A 24129-nucleotide genomic window follows, 5' to 3' on the forward strand; every position below is an offset into this window, starting at 1 on the left:
AGGGATTCCCTGTGGGAGGGCAATAATGGTACTGAAGGGCTAAAAGTCATAATCAGGACGACAGTAGTGACCAAGCTGACGCTGTGTGTGGACACCACGTGTGGGCCACTTCAGGCAGACCTGTGGGTCTCAGAGAATGAAGCTGAGCCCCAGAAAAGCTGGGTAGGACCGGAGGAGCAGAGGGGCCCAGCCTGGGACAGACAATAACATTTCTGTGTCCCCCCAAGAAGGTGCTGTGAGCATAGGTGACGGGAAGGTAGGTGTCACCAGCAGCAGCAGCAGGAGCGGCTGCTATGGCCTCTAGGTCAAGTGGCTGGTGGATGCTGAACCCAGGAATAGAGCCAGGAACCTGACTTTCAGGCCGGCTCAGCCTTATTCGCCACCTGGAGACCGTCAGGGTGACTCAGGTTGTCACCTACCATCATGGAGTGCCGCTGGCAGGACTCAGAGGGGACAGGACAGAAGCCTCAGGATTACAGAGCTTCACATCACCTGGGCTCAGAGGGAGAAAAGAGTGTGCACACTTCTCCCTGTGAGGATCAGGGAGAGGTCTCAAGGACAAATGACAAGAACGTGCCTCTTAGGTGACTACAAGGATTCTCCTCAAGTCCCCATAGGGCATATGACAGGGAGTGTGAGGCTGTTCCTCATACTGTGAGGCTGTTCCTCATACTGTGAGGCAGAAGCGCATTCAGGGCAAGGAGGTGGGGGAGGGGCAGCTCCCCCCCTCAGCTCATCTCCCCCCCAGATGCTAAACTGGCTGTCTGTGTGTTCTGGCCCCCCTATAACTTCGGAACCCATCGGACTTAGGCCAAGAGTGGAGGAAACATGACGCACGTGGCCTGATAGATGGCGGTGGCCACCATGCACACGAACATCACGTAGAAGATGGGGTAGTCCAGCTGCAGGTTGCCTTGGATAGACAGCACCAGCATCCCCGCCACAGCCTTGACTGTCACCACCGTCATGGAACCTGTGAAGAGTAAGCAAGGGGTGGGGGAGGCCTCAAGAGAACGTGAGGAGTCAGATCCTGAACGGATGGGGACAGAGGTGGAGGGAAGAAGTGGTAAGAAGACACCACTGAATAGGTCTTCCTTGCCCAGGACTCCCGTGTCTGGGCGGACAAGTCAAAGGAAGGAAAGTGAGCTATTTCCCAACATCACCTGCCTGTATCTTAATGGGCAGCAAGTTCAGGGCTCTGTCCCCAGACTGTGTGGCAGGGAGTGGGGACACACGAATTTCCCCTGAGCATCAACTTGATGACACTCTCAGGAAAATAGGTCGGGAAAGAACTCAGGAATTGGGGCTTCGTAATCCTCAGTCACAAGTACTTTTTTGTTTGTTCGTTTTTTTGAGACACGGTTTCTTTGAGTAGCCCTGGCTGTCCCAGAACTCACTTTGTAGACCAGGTTGTCCCTGAACTCAGGTCGAGATCATCCTGTTTCTGCCTCCTGAGTGCTGGGATTAAAAGCATACACTGCTGTCATCCTCTCACCCCCTTTTAAAAAATATTCTTTAAATGGGTTTAGGGGCTAGAGGGATGCCTCAGAGGTGAAGAGCGCTTGCTGCTCTTCTAGAGGTCTTGAGCAGCTGCTGGATGGCTCGGGGGGTGCTCTGAGGTGACCTCTGACCTCACCTATCTCACTCACCCTGTGTCCTTTCTGTGCCTGTTGGGTCACTGCCCACATTCATGTGGCTCTTGACCCTGTGTCTGCTCAGCTTTATGTTGCCGCAGACAGCACTCTTTGAGGTCCCCCCACCCCCACGTTTGGACTTCAATTCTGGACGCTTGCTGTAGCCAGAGCCTACAGCCACATGAGCACCATGATCCAGACACCGCTTACCAAGCAGGGCCACCAGGAGGAGAATCACCACGATGCTGTTGGCATTCTTCTCCTTGTAGAAGTACAGCAGCAGGCAGAACAGGACGATGGCCACCAGCTGCGGAGGACACCAGTGATCACAAAGCGTTTAGTCGGGAACTCAGTGTGTGTCCCCTGGCCCAACCGAGCCCTGAGTGTGTGTGGCTGAGTAGAGAAAGAGGAAGGCGGGGTTGGGGATTTAGCTCAGTGGTAGAGCGCTTGCCTAGGAAGCACAAGGCCCTGGGTTCGGTCCTCAGCTCCGAAAAAAAGAAAAAAAGAAAAAAGAAAGAGGAAGGCACCTGTTGGGCCCACTGGCACACTTAAAACGGAGGCTGTGGTAGGGAGGTTGAGAGCTCAAGACCGGCCTGGGCTGCATGGTGACTTCAAGGCCAGCCTGGGTAACTTAGATCTCAGGAGAAGAAAGTAAAAAGTGTTTTTTTTTTTTTTAAGGGACTTTTTAGGACAAGCCCTGGGCTCTATATCTAGCACTCTCCCCAAAATCAAACCAAACCAACAAAAAAGCAAGAGGCCACCCCAGAATGAGACACTCACTCCAGGAGCCATTTGGCCTCAGCTGGGCACAGCTCCCAGAGCAGAAAGAGGAAGGCAATGGCTGGGTGTGGCGGTCCATGCCTGAAATCCTGGGGCTGGGGAGAATTTGGAGTTGTAGGCTAGCCTGGGCTATGTGGGGAGACTGAGTGAGCTTGGGAGATTCAGGCTGTCATTGCATCTGTCTCTAAATTGCTTATGTGACATGGAGAGGTCCAACCATTCCCAAACCTCTGCTGTGACCTCTGCACGATAGAGATGACTCCATTTACAGAGCAACAGCTAGTGCTCAGCATGGCCACCATGTACACAACACACACACACACACACACACACACACACACACTCACACATGCTCACACTCACATTCACACACTCACACACTCTCACACACTCTCATACATACTCTCACACACACACCCCATACATACACACACCATACACACACACACACCATACACACTCTCACACACACTCACATACACTCACACTCACACTAACACACACCACACACACTCACCACACATACACACACTCAAACACACACACACCACACATACACTCACATACACACACATACACTCACATACACACATACATTCACATACACACACTCACACACTCATACACACACTCACACACATACACACACTCACACTCACACACACCACACATACACTCACATACACACATACATTCACATACACACACTCACACACTCATACACACACTCACACATACACACTCACACTCACACACACACCACACACACACACACACACACACACACACAGAGCCTCAGGAGTGTTACCGTGTTAATCTGAGTATACCTGATTGGGTAACCATGTGGAATCCTGTAGGACTCCTCCCTAACACAAGGCTGGCTCACTTACAGACTGACCACAGCCTGTGACAGCTAGGTAAGACACACCCACTGAGACCGAGAGCAGAACCATGCAGTCCTCACACCAACATAGCATTGTGAGCTGGGGACCATTACAACCCACCCAGCCACATGAGCGACCTGACTCCGGGCCCATATTCTTTCCCAGTAGAGCACGCTGTCTGGGCTGGAAGCCTAAAGCCCTGCACAGCAAAGCTGCTTCAGTAACAGCAACCCCCCAGCAGCGAGTTCTAAGCTTGCACTTTGAGAAGGCTGACCTGCCTACCAGCAACCAGTGCCCCTTCTCCCCTCAAAGGCCTAGACGCCTGGCAGCATGTCCGCTAAGGGGGTCAGACCCAGCACCCAGCAACACTGACGCAGGAAATCATAATAATGGCGAGGCTCCCTTTCCAGCCCCAAACCCACACTAAAGTCCACTCATTCCCAAAACCAACAGGAGAGCAATAATGAGTATTCCAGGGTGAGAAAGATTTTAACCGGAGACCATTAACTCCAGGTCTTCCTTGTCTGCTGAGTCCTGCTCTCCGTCCCAGTGGGTGTCTTACCTACCTGTCACAGGCTGTGATCAGTCTGAAGGTGAGCCTTGTGTTAGGGAGAAGTCATACAGGATTCCACATGGTTACCCAATCAGGTATACTCAGATTAACACAGTAACACTCCTGAGGCTGTGTGTGTGTGTGGTGTGGTGTGTTGGTGTGTGTCTATGTGTGTGGTGTATGGTATGTGTATGTGTGTGTGGTGTGTGTGTGTGGTGTTGTATATGTGTTGTGTGTATGTGGTGTGTTGGTGTGTGTATGTGATGTGTGTCTGTGTGTGTGGTGTTGGTGTGTGTGTGTGCTGTGTGTGTGGTATGTGTGTGTTGTATGTGTGTGGTGTGTGTGTGGTATGTGATGTGTTGGTGTGTGGTGTGTGTGGTGTATGTGTGTGAGATGTGTGATGTGTGGTGTGTGAGTGTGTGTGTGGTGTGTGTATGTGTGTGTGTGTGAGATGTGGAGTGTGTGTGTGTGTGTGTGAGATGTGGTGTGTGTGTGTGGTGTGTGTGTGTGAGATGTGGTGTGTGTGTGTGTGGTGTGTGTGTGGTGTGTGTGTGTGTGGTGTGTGTGGTGTGTGTGTGTGGTGTGTGGTGTGTGTGTGTGAGATGTGGTGTGTGTGTGTGTGGTGTGTGTGTGTGGTGTGTGTGTGTGTGGTGTGTCTGTGTGGTGTGTGGTGTGTGTGTGTGTGTAACTCCTCAGTTTTCAGCTGTTACCTGAAATAATGACTCTTCGTGTCTCACCAGTGAGGCAGGTGGAGCAAGACCTTAAGGCCAGCCTGGGTTACACAACAAGTTTAAGAGTAGCCTGGGCAACTTAGTAAGTTCAATTTTAAGAGTGGACCAGGGGTGTAGCTCATCAGGAAAACCTGCCTAGCATATGTGGATTCCTAGGTTTCATCTCTAGGAAATGAAACCAAAAAAAATGAAGATAAAATTAGGTGCATGTTGGCGAAATTTTGGCTATAGAAAGACAGAGCAGAAATAAAACGCACATCCTGATCTTACCTCCCAGAGATAGCTAACCAGAATTTCTGTTTTGCTCCCCGCCCTTCATAGACACAGGTTGTACACACACCTTCACAGCCCTCTCAAGACCCAAGGCTGGCAGATGGGGCACCAGCATGTCATGTGACCCAAGCATGTCCCTGTAAGCTCATGTCCAAGCAGAAGGATGGTACCTTCACTCACCATGTACAGGAGAAAAGGCCAGCTCACAAGGTGCCTGGCGATGTTCTCGCCCGTCATCTTCTCATGACTATTGGGTGCAAACGTCACTAGCAGGTAGGTGCCCACGATCGCCAGACCACAGCCAACAAAGGATAAGACGTAGCGCCCTGTGGAGAAGCATGGGGGACAGTCAGAGGCTCAGGCATGGGCTAGGTGCATAGGAGAGGTCTTAGCAAGTCAGGCCTGTGTGCCTGTGTGCTGGCTACTTTTAGGTCAACTTGACACAAGCTAGAGTCATCTGAAGTGGGGGAACCTCGATTGAGAAAATGCAGCAGTTTGATCAGTCTGTAGGCAAGCTTGTAGGCAATCTCTTCATTGGAGATTGATGGGGAGGGCCCAGCCCATTGTGGGTGGGGCTCGAGGTTCTATAAGAAAGCAGGCTGAACAAGCCACACACGGAGCAGGGCAGTAAGCAGCAGTGAGAGTCCTGGTGCCTTTGGGGGTCAGAGGGCATCAGATCCCCTGGAACTAGAGTTATAGACAGTTGTGAGCCACATGTCAGTGCTGGGGATTGAACCCAGGTCCTCTACAAGAACACTAAATACTCTTAACCACTGAGCCATCTGTCCAGGTCCCCTTTAGGTATGTGTGTTTAATATACTGTTAACTTACTTGATTTGATTAATTTTATAAGAATTTTTTAAAATCTATTTTATGTGGGTGTTACACGGAGTTTCAGATGGTTGTGAGCTCAGGTCCTCTGCAAGAGCAGCCAGTGCTCTTGACCACTGAGTCGTCTCTCCAGCCCATTGTTTTAAGATTTATTTTTATTTCTGTGTATGAGTGTGTATTTGCACGTCACCTGTATGAAGTCGCAGGTGTGTGACATCATGCCCGGAGTATTTTTATCATGTTATTGTAGGTGGTGCATGAGGGCCTCTTCACACATGTGTATCATGAACTTTGCACACATCCATTCCCTTAAATGCTGTTCTAAAAATCTTAACAAAACCGGCTGTGGTGGCACACGCCTTTAACCCCTGCACTTGGGAGGCAGAGGAAGGAGGGCTTCTGAGTTTGAGGCCAGCCTTATCTACAGAGTGAGTTCCAAGATAGTCAGGGCTACATAGAGAAACCCTGTCTTGGAAAACCAACCAACCAAACAAACCCAAAACAAAAAACAAAAACAAAACTTAACAAAACTGCTAACTCAGGAAGTGCTAGCAGGATTCTCAAAGTGAGCAGAGGCACCACCTCCATGTACCTAGCACCCAACTCAGAAAAGGAGGCCTCAGGAGCACTCCAATTCCCACAGCCCACAACAGGGTAGCATGGCCCCGCTTTGAGCAGCGCTGAGGGTGTCCACTGCTTTGGCTTTTTGTAGACTTGGACCTGTGGGCTCTCACTGGGTCACTCAGCAGGTGTTTGTGAGGTCCGGCTGTGTCCTGTGCCATCTGGGCCCATTCACTCTTACCCACGTAGCAGTGGCCCATGTGACAGTGACCCAAGTGTCCACTGTATTACTGCTGGACACTGTCTGCAGCCTTGGGTTGTGGCCTTGGTTGGCTATGCTACCGTGGATGCTCGTGTCTGTGTGAGGTTCTACTGAGTATAAGATTTGCACTGGAACCTGGACTGCCAGGTAGGTGATGTTTGGTTTGGTGGTTACTGTGGCATGGCTTTCCAAAGGGCCTTTGGTAACCTCACATCAGTGTCCTGTGAGGCAGTGGTTCCCAAACTTCCTAATGCTGCCACCCTTTAATACAGTTCCTCGTGGTGAGGGTGGCCTCTGGCCATAGAATTATTTCATCGCTACTTCATAATTGTAAGTTTGCTACTGTGCTGAGAACCCTGGTGTAAGGCTCTGTTTGTGTTCTTGGTTACTCTTAATGTTTTGTAGCCATGCTGGGTGTGTGTGTGTGTGTGTGTGTGTGTGTGTGTGTGTGTGTGTGAAACTATGTTCACTTTTTGGGGTTTCAGTACTGGGAGTGGAACCCAGAACCTTGAGTACAGGGTAAGCTCTCCCGCTCAGCCATACCCGCAGCCCCTGCATGGCGGCTCTTGCGTGTGTTTTACCGGGAAGCGCCAACCTAGAATCCCTTTATGGGCAAGCTAAGAAGGAAATGAAACTCCCAAAGCAAACTTCAAAGTCCAAAGGGTAAATTTAAGAATGACTTTGTCCCTTTCCAACCCGCTACTTAACCTACTTGTAAGGAACAGCCTTGGGGCCGTTGTTAGTCTGTCCCGAGGCCGGCTGGGAGCCATCAATGGGACCCAGGACAGAGCGGAGGGGTCGAGTCCTGTGCCTCTTCCCTGTCATACTCCAATGGGAAGGTCCAGATTAGACCTGACCAGCTGTGGGCTAGCACACTGTACTCACATTAGACTACAGTCTCCTGAGAGCAAGACTCCATGGCCCTATTGTCACACCTAGGACACAGTGTGACTGGTGTCCCATGGGGGGCCTCGATTAACAACACTAAGCCCCCCTTGATCTATGGGGTCCATGGTTCTCAATTGGTCAGAATTATCTATAAAGAAATGAAACATGGGGGTTGGGGATTTAGCTCAGTGGTAGAGCGCTTGCCTAGCAAGCACAAGGCCCTGGGTTCGGTCCCCAGCTCCGAAAAAAAAAAAAAAAAAAAAAAAAAAAGAAATGAAACATGGTGACTTCCATCTTCTTTCTCCATTCTGTGCTTCTAAATAGTGTGAGACAATACTTCTGGGCCAATACCTTAACTCTGTAAGCCCAGATGTTACCATGGGGCTTGGGGACCAGGCCCAGGTCTATCTGTGCTGGAGGGTATTTGGGGGGGACTGTGAGCAGGTTCCCTGGGCTTCGAGTTCAAGTTCAACTTTATTCATAATGAACTACGAGTTTCTGGCTTCTAGGTTTGACGCCCGTGGAATTGAAGCTCCATCAGGGAGGGGGGCGTGTGTGCCTGTCACTGGGTTTTTCTAAGTCTCCAACAACAAAGGCCCTAGCAGTATTGACTGCAGGGAATGAAGGAAGGATAATTTTCTACTGGGCCACTGACAATTCTGATGTGTGGGTGAGCGTGGGTTCTTTAACATAGCATCCCAGGAGCAAGGAACCCAGAGGCAAGTGGGTGCAGAGCATTGCTCCATGAGCTGAGGTGGGGATGGAGGGGTGGAACGGGTGGAGGGTAGGGGCTCCATCAGAGACTTACTCACAAAGTCCTTAGGTTTCCATTTTTCCTTGATGAATATGATTCCGATGATGGCGCTTGCTGGAAAAAGCCAAGCACAGAGAAAAGGAGTGAGGCTGTTGCCAGGCAGAGGGCGCCTCTCACCCACACTCTCCCACTTGCACATGTTCTGAGATCTTTGAAGCTTGCTCCCCTTCAGCCTCAGCCACCCTATCTGGAAGAGGGGACCTTCCAGAACCTTCTGTGGGAGTGCTCATAAACCAGGGCCCTGGGCGGAGAGCGTCCACTGTGCAAGGCGTAACTTACAGGTGTGACTTTTGGCATGTTCACCCTGAGAGGCGAGTACTACTGTTAGTCTTATTTGATAAATGGGGATACTGAGGCAAAAGGGGTGAAGCTGATGTGAGAGGGCAAGATTTGAACTCAGGACTGTGAAAGCTGGAGTTTTCTTCTTCCACCGCATCCTCTCTCTCCCATGATGCTTGTCCCTCCCTGACTACTGCAGGGTCACAGCCTTAAGCTCCTGCATCATCCTACTGGGCAGGCCTGGCAGCCACTGTGAATGTCTATTACTGGCCCAGCTCTGCCTCTCCTGGCTGGGTGACCCTGGGTAAGTCACCTCCTGAGTGGCAGTCTTCTATGAGGAGGTGGTCTGGGACCGGCTGCATCAGATTCTGTCATATACGTTCAGGTGGCCACGGGTGAGGCCATGGCTAGGCAGATATACCTACACCGTTCAGCTCAGCAAACTCTGAGAGAGGGGCCCTTCTCTCGGGTCTCAGTGACCACGCCCATTGACACCTTCCTCTCTGATTCACTTCCCACCCAGAGTCGGTCCTCAAACCCCACTGAAAACTACTACTACTCTGAGTTACAGTTCAATAAGATTCTATATGTAAATCATTTATCACACAGTAAATGCTCACAATGAAATGACTCGTTACTGAACAGTGACAGAAAACTCATGGGTAGCCAGTGGGTGAGATGACTGTGTTAATTTATTTCTCACTGGGTGGCCTCTGTGGCCCAAAGAACCCCTTGATATCCAATGGCTGACCGCTGCCCCCCATCTTGGCACAATTCATCCTACTTAATTAATTTATCATGGTAACGGGGTTCAGAACCAGGGCCTGGTACCAACCAGGCCATCATCCCTGGCATCTAAGTTTGAAAAATTTGGTTACTTATTTGAAAGCAAAGACTCCTATACACAGTGTTGGCCACTCGGTCACTTATGCCTCACTGTGAGTGTAGGTCCCAGGGGTCTTTGGAGACCCCAGCAGTAGGCAGAACACAGACAAGGACGTAACTATATCAATGGGGCTGCGTGGAGGCTTGAATGCTGGAAATAATCCAGAGGACCACAGAGGAGGGTGGGGATGGCCAAAGGACTTGCCTTAACTAGAGACATTCAAACCACCTTAGAGAAAGAGAAAATACTGGTCCAGCCTAGTAGCTAAGGGCAAAGCAATTACCCAGCATGCACAAGGGCCTGGGATTCATCCTCAGCACTTAAAAGAAGATACTAGGTGGGAAGAACTCAGCTCTGCTTGTGTAGACTGTCGGGTTACCAGCCCTGTTCAACAAAGGGAGGCTCTTCTTACTCCAATCGAGTTCCCCACTTTCCATTCTTATAATTGGTAGTGATTTCCTGTGGAGCAGAGAGTTCTGAGGGCCCACCTAGGCTGGCTGGAGGGAGAATTGTGACTGATTAACGATGTCTTCCCTGAGCCCAGGAGGGGCAGTTGATACCATGTGTCGTACACATGTGTCTTCAGTGAAGAGGACCTTTGAGTTCAAGGAGAACTAAGACATCAAGAATGAGTCTCTGCTTTCCTGTGAGCAGGAGAGAGCCAGGCTGGTCTCGAACTCACAGAGACCCACCTGTCTCTGCCTCCCAAGTGTTGGGATTAAAGGCAGGTGCAGCAATGGTTGGCCCCAAGTGATTTATTTTTTATTTTTATTTTTTTTATGTGAGTGCTCTAAGCCTCATTTGAGGTAACACTTGGGCCACCCGGATCGTGGGTTCTGGGTGACAAGAAGGTTGGGGCTTACCTATCACGGAGACGGCACTGAGGGGCACGATGAGTGACAGTGGAGCGAAGGCGTAGGAGGCGAACACGCCCAGTTCCCCCAGCAGCAGCAGGAGCAGCCCCAGCCACCATGTCTTGGTCTTGAAGTAGGCCCGGGGGTCCTTGGAGCCTGCCAGGCGGATGTGGCAGTATTTCTGCAAGTCCAAGAAGGAATGCAGTTTACCAGAGGTTTCTAGGAAATGAAAGGCTCGGGTGAAGGGACCCAAGCTGACACTCTGCCTTTAAAAACCATGTGTGTGGGTCTGAGTGGGGTTTGGGGATGTGTGGGTAGGACCTTGAAATGGAGAGCGATTTCTTTGTGTGTGTGTGAGTGCATAGTCACATGTATGTGGATGCAGATGCCTATGTGTGTACGGGGTGCATGTTCATAGGTATGTGGGTGTATGTACACATGTGCGTGTGCGTGCGCGTGTGCGTGTGTGTGTGTGTGTGTGTGTGTGTGTGTGTGTGTGTGTGTGTCTGAGTGTAGGGGCAGAGAACACAATCTTTCATGGTGGTTTTGGAGACAGAGTGACTCAGTGGTCTGGTTGTAACAAGTAGGCTCCACTGGCTTGCCAGTGAGTTCCAGCCATCCACTTGTCTGTGGATTACAAATGTGTGCTACACAAGGGGTTGTTTTTACATCCGTTCTAGGGATTGGATTTAGGTCCTCATGCCTGCAAGGCAAGGACTCTACCCAGTAAACTATCTCTCCAGCCCCTTCCCCTCTCAATCCTGTCTCGTGGAGCCCACGAAGACCTTGAAATTTCAACCCTCAGCTCCAGATCGCACATGTTGCTTTTACGGAGAACCTGTGTTTAGCTCCCAGCACCTGTGACTCTAGTTCCAGAAGTTATCGTTCCCTCTCCTGACTTCTACAGGCACCAGGCATACATGAGGTACACAGACATTAAGACAGACAAACACTTACAGGCACAAAAATAACATAAAGAAATATAAAAATGAGAAGAAATTGCAGTCTACACGTCCATGCCTCTTGAGTGGCTGGGATTACAGGTATGGGTCACCGTGCCTGGTTTAGAAACAAGAATCACTAAGGCACTCCACAGGTGAATTGCAGTCTAGGCCTAGGGTCCCTGCTTTGGCTGGGCCCTTGGGTTGACCTCCTCCTGGCTGCCGTCCCCAGGAATCCCTGCTTGTGGATGCTCGGAGAGCCACGCCCTCTTGCAGAGGGATGGCAGCTCTCGATTGGTGGGTTTGTGGATAACCGAGGTGTGGAGAAGAGGCTCCAGCATGAACTAATGTTCTTCTCTTCTGGGGATATGAACTTGGGACACAGAAACTGAGACTGTAATTGAAGACAGAAAGAAGGACTTGGGGGTTACCGGCTACAGGAGAACACAGGGATGTTCAGGGGGAGACTGGTCCTGGGGAGAAGAAATAAACCAGCAGCTTAGACACCACGTGGCTGAAACACAGGCTGTTTTCACAGCGTGCTGCTGAGGAACGCGACAGCCCTATGCCTGACCCGGAAGTCTGCAGCTCATGGCTCTTAGAAGCAGGGGAGCCTTGGTGCATTGTGGGATTTCTCAGGGTGAGCAGTGCCAGGTCTATGACTCAGCTTCCCAGAAGCAGCCCCTGAGGCCTGGGAAGTATGGGTGGGAGATGATTCCAGAAGCTATAAGTGATGGAGGGGGAGGGGAGACAGGCAGACAGGCTAACAAATGAGGGCTGTGTTGATTTTAGTCTTTAAGATTCCTAGGGCTTAGGGCCCCGGAGAACCTCTGAGAAATCTAATGGAGGACATTTACCCATTGACTCCTGTTGCCACCTACCAAAGTGTCCATCAGCATGGGGGACACTCCTGTCTCCTGGGATACAGGTATGTCGGTTCCCCGGATCTCAGGGGAAGCACTTTAAGCTGTCAGCTTGCTTCACAGCATAGCTGCGGTCACACTCAGGCTGGGTGCTGTGGGGGCTCTACAGTGACTGCTGCAGCCTCCCTCCCCGAGACTGGAAGCATGGACAACCATGACGGTCCCCGAAGCAGGAAGCTTAGGGCAGTGTGAGACAAGACCAGGGTCTGTCATCAGGATACCACTTCACAGCTTATAGAGAGAATCTCTTATGTACTGTGTGGATGCATTACCTGTCAATAAAAAGCTGATGGCCTATTAGCTGAGGCAGGAAATAGAAGGTGGGACATCCGGCAGAGAGGGGGAGAGGATTCTGGGAAGGAGTCAAGAGCGGGAGGATTCGCCACGTGGACCCTGAGGAAGTTGGACGTATGAAACTAGGGGAGGTAACCAGCCACATGTCAGACATAGAATAGAATAAACGGTTGCATAAGTTTTAAGCTAGTTGGGGAACGAGCCAAAGCGTATAGGCCAGGCATCTATTCATAAATAATTAAGTCTCAGAGCTGTTATTTTGGGAACTGGACGTAGGTAGAAAATCCCAAGCCTACAACAGCTTGAGAGATGGGGCCAGGCAGGGGAGAGGACATTATTAGTGGAGTGTCTGCTGTGCAAGCACGTGACCTGAGCTTGGATCCCCACCATCCATGTGGAAAGACAGGCATGGCAGTTGGTGCTTGTAATCAACGCCACACTAGGGAGACAGAGACAGAAAGGGCTTCTTGCTATCACTGAGCTCCAGGTTCAGGGAGAGACCTTGTCTCAGAAAAATTAGGTGGGGCCAGAGAGACGACTGAGCGGCTAAGGGTTAGTGCCACTCTGCCAGAGGACCCAAGTTCGGGTCTCACCATCCACATCAGGTACTGCACATAACTCCAGCTCCAGGGTGACTGGATGCTTCTGTGTTCGCCTGTGCTTGTGAGCGCACACCCGCACTCTGACACATATAACTCAAGGTAACATCAACCTTACAAAAGAGATAAGGGGGCGAGCAATTGAGAAAGGTGCCCACCATTGATCTCTGGCTTCCATGTGCAGGTGTACACATCTGTACACATATGTGCACACACATACATATACCACACATGTGCCCACATAAGGAATACGGGAGGTTCTGACCTATGGGAGCCTGGCGGGTAAGGGGACAGGAGGTAGACAGAGACTGTGGAGAGATTTGGGGAGTAGACAGGGCCCCCCAGCGAGCAGACAGCAGGCCTGGCTCACCTGCTGCTCCTCTGCCTGGGCCAGCCCTGGTTGGCATCTGACACTTACCTGCAGGTTAAGGGCGATGCTGACCACAAGGTGCCCGAAAATGGCCAAGAGCGCGCCGATCAAGTTTTCCTGGAAGGAGAGGTCACAGAACAGACGTGAGTGGCACTTAAGCCAAGGGATCCCAGGACATATGTGATACCCAACAGTCTATCCCCAAACACAACTGGGCAAGGCCCACACCCCCATCTCCTCCTCTCCCTGAATGTTGCCACCCAGACGTCATCCAGCTGCCTTACAGATTCGCAGGGCACTGGCCTGAGTTGGCTCTCATCTTTAGTTGTTCTTGCCATGGCGACCGGAGCAGGCCTAAACCTACTCTGCTGGCCCCTGAGATCCATTGATCAGCCACCATCTTGTACAGAAAGGCGATATGTGAGGATGAGGGAAACTCGGGGCTGGGGCTTCTGCCATCACCGTCTTGCCAGGGGAGCCTTATCCTCTGATGGTTCAGCAAGAGCCTCTCAACTAGCCAGCTTCCTGGGGAGTCTTCAGTCATTTCATTAACAAAAAACTCACTCACATCACTCTATCGATAAGATACAGCTTCCTCTGCATGGTATTTTTTTTAATTAAAAAAATCAGCCAACATATATTTATTATGGAATGATTAGGAGACACAGGGGACAAGGGTGACAATGAGAGCAGGTATGATGGCCACAGCTGTGACCCCAGCACTTAGGAAGCAGAGGATCAGGAGTTCAAGGTCATCCTATGAGCTTACCTCAGAAAACAAAGCCATGGGTCTGCAGAAAAGGGTTTCGCAGTTAAGCGTGCATATCGTTCTCCCGGGGGACCTGAGTTCACTTTCCAGCACCCATGTGAGGCAGCTCACTACTGCCTTTTGCCCTAGCTCCAGGAGACGTGAGACTTCTGCCCTCCCCCCAACAGCACTTAAGTGCCCAGTGTATGTGAACGTATTTCTGTCTCAAGCACGGTGAGAAAAGGTCACATCATTTTGAAAAGGTCAGCGGGTACTCTGGCAACCCAAGCTACAGTCTTAGCCCCAGACAACCATTTTAAATTTTTATCTATGTTTATGTACATGAATGTTTTACGTGAATGCATGTATGCACACCGCGTGCATGTCTAGTGCTTGCGTAGGCTGGGGTGGGGGTGGGGCAGGCACCAGATCCCCAAGAACTAGAGTTATAGACAGTCCTCTGCAAGACTAACAACCGTTCTTAACTGCTGAGCCATCTTCCCAGTCCTCCTATCTGACTATTTTGACCCAGCAAACATGGTAGCTCCATATGGTTCAACTTGTAACTGAACCACTATTACTTGCGCAGTGAGATGATGTCATCCTTTGATGCCTCGCTGACTGAAACAACAAGGCTGCTGAGAAGGCCCTGTTTTACGCCAAGTGGAGGTTAAGAGCTAAGCAGGGGATGTCCTGCCACACAGACAAGCCGACACCACTTCAGGGAGGGCTGAAGAGAAGGTTCTGATCGGGGAAAACCAGAGAACTCACAGGGACGAACCAGAACCAGCGTATGCACCAGAACACCTCACAGTTAGGGGTTCCATGAGGCAAGGCTCATTCCCAGAGTGCTCATGCATGACAAAGGGGTTTCTGCATTCACGCCCTTTGCGTTGTGGACAACCCAAGGAGAGCTGGGGCCGGTGGGGGACACACCTGTGATCTCAGCACTGGGGAAGTGAGCCATGCACTCCTTGGTTACACAGGGAGTTTAAGACTGGCTTCGGCTACATGGCAAGATCTTATCCTAAAAAGAAAAATCAAAACCTTTGGGGCTAGAGAGGTGGCTCACTGGTTCTTAGGGCTCTTGTAGAAGATTAGGTTCCAGGGATCCAACACCTCTCTGAGGACTCTTGAGCACACATGATGCACATATATATATAGAGATAGACAGACATATCCCCTCCACATGCCCACTCCCATGCATATGCACATGCATGTGCACATACACACCAAAAAAAAAAAAAAAAAAAACCAAACCCAAAGCCACCAAACCAAAACCCCTAAACTAACCAAACAGGAAACGTCCCCAAACAGCTCTAAGGGGTGGTATTCCACTGAATTTGTCAGTACCAGAGCTGGAAGCTCACGGAAGACTAAGTCCAGACAGAGGGTCTGAATGGAAGTGTGACTTCTGGCCTCCTGATGACAACGCTAGCCCCACATGGTCCAGGTGTTCTCTGAGGAGTTTGTTCAGAAGGTAAGAAGTGACCTGGGGCAGGGGTGGGGCACTGTGTAAGCACTCCTCTGTGCTGACGTGCTGACACAGGCCACTGGGTTTGCTCTGCAAAGCCATTTACGCAGCACATTAATCTTAACTTTTAATAGCCGGTTCCAGACGGACACAGTGAAAAACAGCAGGCACCACTCACGCCCTCAGATCTGAGTGTCTCCAAGGGCCTCATCAGGGCTAATTATGCCCCTGAACCTTTGTGAAGTGGTGTGTGGTCTAATTTTATGAACGTTTAAAATCATGGACAGCTGCCACCACCCAGGGGTTATACAGTTTGAACACATATCCACCAGCTGCCCTCAGGGCTTGGCAGGAGACATTAAGAGCCAAGAAGGATCCAGCCTGAAGTTCCTCTTCCAGCCTCAGATCCTGAAGTAAGCCAGGAGTCCCGGTCATTTATTCAGGGACGCCTCTAGGCCAGAGTGTCCTCAGAGTGAAACTTGGAAGGGCACCACTGGGCAGATGCGGCAGGATTTTATACTGCTTCTTGTCATAGCTTCGAGCTCCCGGAAACCTCAGTGTTGGGGAGACAGTGGAGAGATGCATTGCTATAATTTGTCTTCACGTCTTTTTATTTAAAAAAAAATGTTTCAAAGACATCTCCTGTAGCCCAGCCTAGCCTCAAACTCATTATGTAGCCGGGGATGTCCTTGAATTCTGGGTCCTTCTGCCTGCACTCTTGAGTAGGCCACCAAGCCGGTGAGTCTCTGCCTCACCGTCACCATCGTCCTTACTAGCACTGGCTCCCGGCGTCCTTCTGAAGTTGATATTTTCTAAGCCAAAACAGATTAATTTTTTTAGCCCCTACGACTCTGAAGAAAAATGAAGTGTTTCCGGGAAGGAGCAGGCTAGAGGCCATCCCAGTATGTGACATCCAAGTGAGTCAGTGTCACATGCCATTGCCAAGGTTCCCCCTCAGGTCTGGTCCCACCAGCACCTGCTTAAATACCACCATCATCACAGTCGATGGTTAAACTGACCTCCCACAATGCCTTTGGGCTGTGTTCCAGGCTGATACGGAGCTCCCAGATATGTCTGGTAGTCAACCAGGACTGGGCACCATCATGAACTCGACCCCTTCAAGGGACAGAGACAGAAACTGAGGCACTGAAAGAGAGGGCCTGACTCGTCTAAGATCAACCATGGCGATGAAGCTGAGTTGGTCTGAGGATGTTCATGTAGATGCTCTGCCCATCCCCCACCCTCCCTCCAACGAGCTGTAAACAGGTAAGCCTGGCTGGCCCTGGGTGGCCGACCATGTTCTGCAGTGCCTGCATCCGAGGCTTCAGGCCACCTCCCGGACACTGTCTTTCACAGGTGAGGCATTCCCTACCTTGTGACGGCCCTGCCCACACCCATCACCCATGGCAGGAACAGGAGCCTAGCAGACTGCCTGGCACAATACAAGCAGCACAAAATGGGACCCTGGACCCTGGCAGCGAGTATAGATGATTCCAGTTCTGGTTTTGTGACTATATTGACTGTGTGGCCTCAGGCAAGTTCATGGGCTTCTCTGTGCTAGCTTCCTTATAAGCGAAATGATGTTATAAACACACCCTGGCCCTTTGAGAGAGTTAGTACAGTCTCTGCTCCACAGTCAACACTCAGCACGCACTAGGAGGCGTGAGGCGTTGACTGTTAATTGAGTATGGGTAAAGGATCTATATTTCCCCGATGGGAAGTGTTGGACCAGGCGATAAGGGAGCTGGGTAGATGCGGGGGTTTCCCAGGCAAAACGATGACTCATGTGGCTTGGGGTTCCTCATTCTGGGCATCCCCACCATCCTCATTACCCTACAGGGTGGATGCTGGCCTCACCTGCAGGGAGAGTCTGTGAATTTCCCAAGTTTGAATTCAAGATATACCAGAGTTAGGACTTGAAGCCAGCTGTCTGAGTTCAAAGTCTGAGGTCTCGGAACTCTGCTCTGCCATCTCTCTCTCCCCCCCTCCTCTCTTCCCCCACTCATACCCTCCCTCCCCCCTTTTCTACTCAGACACACACACACACACACACACACACACACACACACACACATATATATCCATAGACATATGTACATATATCTATGGATATGGGTTGAGTCTCACTATGTAGACCAGGCTGGCCTGGAACTTGCAGAAATCCATCTGCCTCGGCCTCCCAAGTCCTGGGGTTGAAGATGTGTGCTACACTTTTTCTCTTAATGACAGGTCAATATGGAGACCTATCTTCTACATTTATCTCCTGGATCCCAGGGAAGATGCCTCTCTTTCATCTGCAGAGCTGCCCTGGTTGACAATCTGACCCAGCAGATGCTGTTTCGTAAACCATACCCTCCAGGATCCTAGCCTAGGTCTGCTGGACCAGGATTTGCAAAAGGAGAGCAAGGGAGGGGAGGCTGCAGGCAGAGAGCTGTGCTCCAGGCTGAGACAGAGCTCCCAGATATGTCTGGTTGTCAGCCAGGGCTGGGGACCATCACGAACTCGACCCCTTCAAGGGACAGAGACAGAAACTGAGGCACTGAAAGAGAGGGCCTGACTCGTCTAAGATCAACCGTGACGATGAAACTCAGCAGATCTGCTGATCTTCATGTTCTGCCCATCACCCACCCTCCCTCCAAGAAGGCCACAATAGCCATGAGGGGAGGTGGACATGACAGGCTTCTGTGGAAAGAAGATTAAAGAGCAGGCAAAGCCTCCTTAGCTTTGAGATAGACCCAGCTCTGCATAGGAATGGAACCAGCAAGGAAAATGACAGCCAGTCCTCACTGTCCCCAGTGAGCCCAGCTCCAGGCGGACATCCGAGATGCTCATACATGTGTATCAGCGTCCCTCATGGGATGGGATTAACACGAATACAGTCCTTTCACTCTTCTTGTGTCTCTCTGCCTCGCTTGGCCTATAGGGTGACAGGGCCCTCGGGAGTCTGTTGAAGCAGAGAGGACACTGGCTGGGAGCCCATGATGCCATGAGGTGGTACCATTTAACCTCATGCCTCGGTTTCCTTGTCCCCAAAGCGGGGATGGAGAGGCTGTTAGCAGGCACCCGCTGATCCTAACTGCCAGGAGGCAGGCATTACTGTACCCCACTTTATAGATGAGGAAAAAGCTGTATGCTTTTAGTGCTGCTGAGAAGATGGTCTGGAAGAAAACACGTGAAGGACCCAGCACGGCAGGGGGCAGAACGGAAGCTCAACACGTGTTACGTCGTTATTACCATCATTTGAGCTAATGATAGTCACAGTTTTTCCTGTCAGTGTGCCACGTGATCTCAAGTTTGTGACTTCCGGGCCCATTTCCCCAACCCATAAAGCCTGGGTGTTAGACCAGATGATCTCTAAATCTCTTTCAGCCCACGGTGCCATCAGTCTCGACTGTGAGGGCTAACCTTAGAATTTTTATCATTTAACTTTATGTGTATATGTGCGCACGAGTCTATGTCTGTGCACCACATGTATGCAGTGCCTGAGGACGGTCAGGGGAGGATTTGGATCCCCTGGATCTGCCCTGTGGGTCCTAAGAACGGAATTTGAGTCCTCTGTAAGAGCAGGAAGCACTCTTAACCACTGAGCTATCTTTCCAGTCCCTGGGATAGTTCTTATTAACTGTCAGCTCAGCACGACCAGGGAAGAAGCCTCAATGAAGGATTGTCTAGATCAGGTTGGCCGGCAGGCTTGTCTGTGGAGACTGTCTTTATGTTACTTGATGCAAGAAGAGCTGCCCACTGTGGGTGGCACCATTCCCTAGGCAGGGGACTCTGGATCATATGAATGGAGAGAGCAAGCTGAGCGCTAACCCTTGAACACTCTTTGTTTTCTGATCTTGATTCAGATGCCATATAACCAGTTCCCCCAAGTTCTTGCCACCGTTACTTCCCTGCTGTAATGGGTTGCAACCTGGAATTATGAACTTCGCCTTTAACACAGGGGAAAGGAACTGAAACTGAGAAATTAACTAGTTCAGAAAAAACAAACAAACAAATGAAAAAACAAAAAAACCAAGCTTTAAAACGGGTTCCAGGCTCTATATCCTTCATTAGGAACACCAACATTTGACAGTAAAACCTTTTACCTATTCACAGGGAACAATCTACATTTTTTTTTTTTTGGTTTTTTTTTTTTTTTTTTTTTTTTTTTCAGAGCTGGGGACCGAACCCAGGGCCTTGTGCTTCCTAGGTAAGCACTCTAACCACTGAGCTAAATCCCCAGCCCCGGGAACAATCTAAAACACACCCAAGGAAATAATCAGAGATGAGTACCAGGTCTAGCACTCGGCCACGTTCACAGTTCATGTCATTCCATATTCGAAACAACCCAAGTGCCTAACAACAGGGAATCCACTATGCAAATTCCTGCAGAGCAACTCAACAGGTGCCCGGGCAGTCAGCCATTCTGGAAGCGTCTGGAAGTGCACTTTGGGGGAAGTAATCCACTGTTAGTGCCGTGGGGGCGTAGTCCACCAGGAAGGGGAACCGAAACAACCAACCAAGTTCCAAAACCTTCTGAACAATGTGGCACCGAATCTTAAAAGATTACCAAAAAAAAAAAAAAAAAAAAAAAAAGACACGGCAGATGGAGACAGGAACAGAGAAGCTCTTCAACTAAAACTCAAACCTAGACCGGAGAGACGGCTCAGTGGTTAAGAGTACACACCGTCCTTACAGAGGACCTGGGTTCAGCTCCCAGCATCCACACTGCTGGCTCCCAACCGTCTGTAACTCCAGATCCGGAAGAAACACCTTCTGACCCCCTTCAGAATGGTGCACAGACAGACAAACACATAAAATAAAACAAATCTTTAAAAAACAAAACAAAACAAAACAAACCCACGTCTCCTAATTAGAAAAGTCCTTCTTCCTCCTTTATAGCCCCACATTTAAGATGTGTCTACTTCTCTGCTTTGTAAACAGTTGTATTTTATTTATTAATGTTATTTCAGTGTGTGTGTGTGTGTGTGTGTGTGTGTGTGTGTGTGTGTGTATACTCGAGTGTGTGTGTGTACTAGTGTGTATGTGGAGGTCAGAGGTCAACCTCTGGAGTTCTCCGTCTTATTTATGGAAACAGGATTATTATTTTTTTCTTTTGCTTGAATTCAGAGCTGACCGATCTGGCCAGTCTAGCTAGCCAGCTTGCTACAGGGATTGCCCTGTGTCTGCCTCTCGTTTGCTGGAACTATAGGCAGCCTGTCAGAACTGCTTGGCCTTTATGTAGGTGCTGTGGATCCAAACCTGGGTCCTCACCCTTGTCCTGTAGAGCACATCACTGACTGAGCTGTCTCCCCAGCCCTACTTTTATCTTTTGGAAAGAGCAAGTCTTTTCTCGTGTTTCCGGTTTGCAACGTGTCCGCGGAGGACCTTCTAGCGATGGGCTTACAGACCCTGGGCACACCAGGGAGGCCATTCAGCTCTTGGGTCCCTTTTGTTAGAAAACCATAAAATTCCCAAAGGAAAGTGAGGTGCTTGCCTTGTAGGAGAAGGAGCCCTCACCGCTGCTCAGGCTCGGGGAGGTGGCTCCGCTGGTGGGTGAGAGAGGCTGCAGCTGCAGGCCTGCGCTGTGGGCTCCGTCCATGGCTGTCTAGCGGGACATCCTGTCGGGCCAGGCTGGGAGGAGGAGCTGCTGCTAGGCAGGGTGTGAACTGGAGGCCATGTCTCCTGGTGTTCACCTCCTTCCAACAGCCACCTCGTTCCCTTCCTCAGCCAGATGAGTTCTCTGGTCTCTTTTGGTTGATTTATAGCTGTCTCCTCTCCTCTCCTCTCCTCAGGAAGCAGCTCGTGTGTCTCTCCCGAGCAGACAGGGGAGGGTGTGTCTTCTGACTCCCGCCAAGCTCTGGGTGGTGGAGACATACATAAAAAATGCATGTGCATGAGACACGGCACCCAACTTTGCTGCCTGAGAACACTCTTCCCACGAAGGATGACTGGCCACGCAAAAGGAGACCATGACAGAATGATTATCAGGCTTCTGACCCCCTTAATAAAGAGATCTTCCTAAAGCTCTATTCTTGGCCCTTTGACATCCCGTTCCCACACCTCTCCTTCCTCCCTCCTATTACATCCTGATTTAAACTCCCATTTCTTCATACGCCTGAGGGCAAGATAGCAGTCCACCCACATCCGATTCTCCAGGTCTCCAAAAAAATCAATGAATCAATAGATCCCACAGGAACCGTCATCAGGTTGGCAGTATGGGCTTACAATCCCAGCACTCAGGATAGCCTGGGCTACATAACCAGCTCTTGTCTTAGAGCAAACCAAACCAACAGTAACAGCAATGAACACCCAAACCAAACCAAACACCTAATCACGGGAGTTTCAACTTGGGAAGGAAAGAATATGAGGAAGACCTGCCGTGGGGGAAGGGCACCGTACTGGGAGGTGAGGCCTGATGCCCCGGCCAGCTTGGCTCTGGGTGATTCATCCATAAAGTGTGGCTTTGAACAGCAACAGGGATGACGCTCACCCTGTTCGCTCAACCGGACTGGTGTTTTCAGTGTTTTCTCACACTTTTCCTCACCAACAGGGAAGAGTAAATCTGCACCAAGAGCTCTTGGCAGAAACCCTAGCACCATATTAAAGGGTTCCGTGCAGTGTCCTTACGCTTTCAAAACAACAACAACAACAACAACAAAATTCAACATACAAAACAAAATAACCCCACCCAAAGCACCAAACAAAAATCATATGACTTTATATTCTACGGTACAAACTGCTTACTATATTTTACTTTAAATTATTATTGAGTCATGGTCATGTATGTGTGTGTCTGAGGGCCGTCTGAGGGTGTGTTTGTGGACGTGGTGGGAGTCAGTCCTCTCCTCCCACAGTGGGTTTCAGGGATTGAACTGAGGCCTGCTTGCAGGTGTCTCCACCTTGCTGAGATGTCCCGCCAGCCTCCTGAACACGTTTTAGATTGCTTTTAAGCTGCCTTGTGCTACTGTGCGTGCCTTGGCCAGCTTTTGAGCCAGTTTCCTGAGCTGTAAAATGTGACTCATGTTTCTATTCCATGGGCCGCAGTAAAAATCTGATGGGATGGGGTATGCAGAGGTGCACACAGTAGACGGCTGGCAAGGGCCGCACGCGATAGTATTACTTTATTTAGTTCTTAACTTCTAACACTCAGCTTTTAAATTGTGTGTGTGTGTGCACGTATATATGTATGCATGACATAGCTCCCGTGTAGGAATCCGAAGACAGCTTTGGGGGGCCAGTTCTTTCCATCCTACATATTGGTCCTGGAAATTGAACTCAACTCATCAAGCTTCACGGCAGACCCACTCCCCAATTTAACCCTGTAGTTCATACATACATCTGTTCTTATCTCCCAGGCATCTACCCAAGAAAGAGTTGAGGGCCCAGGTTTCAAAAAGCTTCATACCCCAGAGTTTCTAGTTCTCTCTGCCTCATGTTCCACACCTAGGAATAGCAACAGTATGCATTGATGCCAAATGCCAGCTTAGTACAGGGCAGGCACAGAGATCTCTCGGCCCAGGTTGCACCTTGTCGAAGGGCCTAAAGTTAAGTTGCTGCTGCTGTCGTTTGAGACAGTATTCCTTTTTTTTTTTTTCTTTTTTTCGGAGCTGGGGACGGAACCCAGGGCCTTGCATTTGCTAGGCAAGCGCTCTACCACTGAGCTAAATCCCCAACCCGGAAACAGTATTCCTATAGGAAGCCCTTGCTGGGTAACTCTTCGAATAACCTCCTACATAGTTTTTCACCTGTCCTGTGAGACCCAATGCGCATAGGATTGACTGGGAACCGTAATTTCCTGGGAAGACTGGGGAGGCATAATTCCTCTTAGACTAGATTGCATGGGAGTGAAAGCAATTCTGTGTTAAATGTCTGTATCTCTGTCTTGACATCGTTAATATGAGGGTGCTCCAGGGCTCCTTCTACCTGGGAGAGACTTGGGCTGCTTCCAGTCTGGAGGTGAGGGGGCCCTGGGTTGAAGGCATCTGTCAGGTCCCCTGCTGTCCCTGGAAACCTAGCTCAAGCCTGGCAAGGCAACTTGCATAGATACCCACTCCTGACCATATGCAGAGCCCCGGGTACACTGTGGTTTAAAAAAAGAATGCCTTACTCAGGACCCATGGCCACCAACAGATATACCCAGCCCCACCCACAGGATGTCAGAAAATGCAAACCGGCCTTCTTGACCAGCAGGGACAGCAGGTCCCTCTACTGCCCCGTGTGTGTGTGTGTGTGTGTGTGTGTGTGTGTGTGTGTGTGTGTGTGTGTTGAGTTCATTGACTTTTAAACAGCAGCTTCAGCTTCCCCGTCTACCCAGAGAAGCCCCGGATACCCAGAAAAGCCCCAGAGCTCTGAATACCCAAAGACAGAGTGAGGAAGAGCCTCCCTGAGTCGGCATGTATTATCACTCAAAAGCCTCCGTGGACTCTGCAAGTTGCATTCCCTTATAAAGCTCACACTTTGGCCCGGTGATGGTTTACTGTTGGTTCCAAAGCACTTTTCCAGGGCTGACATATGTCCAAGAGGCACACAGCCAACTCAGTGTTGACAATCACAGTCACAGCTCAT

At 50.2% G+C, this 24129-nt stretch overlaps 2 protein-coding genes across 5 annotated transcripts in view; one reads left to right on the plus strand and one right to left on the minus strand.

Annotated features, from left to right (window-relative positions):
- The window catches only part of Nipal3 (NIPA-like domain containing 3), a 38371-nt gene that overhangs the window by 13012 nt on the left and 1230 nt on the right, over nt 1-24129 (minus strand). For 3 of the 4 annotated variants that reach the window (XM_087550835.1, XM_087550836.1, NM_001427592.1), the window contains 7 exon segments: nt 21059-21421; nt 13406-13474; nt 10240-10411; nt 8206-8265; nt 5036-5181; nt 1845-1941; nt 838-973 (listed from right to left, as the gene is read on the minus strand). In XM_087550835.1, the coding sequence (XP_087406961.1) occupies nt 838-973; nt 1845-1941; nt 5036-5181; nt 8206-8265; nt 10240-10411; nt 13406-13474; nt 21059-21163 (785 nt within the window). In that variant the 5' untranslated portion in view covers nt 21164-21421. 4 annotated transcript variants of the gene reach the window in all.
- Nucleotides 16646-24129, plus strand: part of Stpg1 (sperm-tail PG-rich repeat containing 1) — a 53228-nt gene continuing 45744 nt past the window's right edge. Inside the window, exon 1 of the mRNA XM_087550680.1 lies at nt 16646-16845. The gene's annotated coding sequence lies outside the window, so the exon portion shown is untranslated. The remainder of the gene's footprint in view (nt 16846-24129) is intronic.

Source organism: Rattus norvegicus, chromosome 5 (assembly GCF_021556685.1).
Source record: "Rattus norvegicus strain SHRSP/BbbUtx chromosome 5, alternate assembly SHRSP_T2T, whole genome shotgun sequence".
Taxonomy (NCBI): Eukaryota; Metazoa; Chordata; class Mammalia; order Rodentia; family Muridae; genus Rattus; species Rattus norvegicus.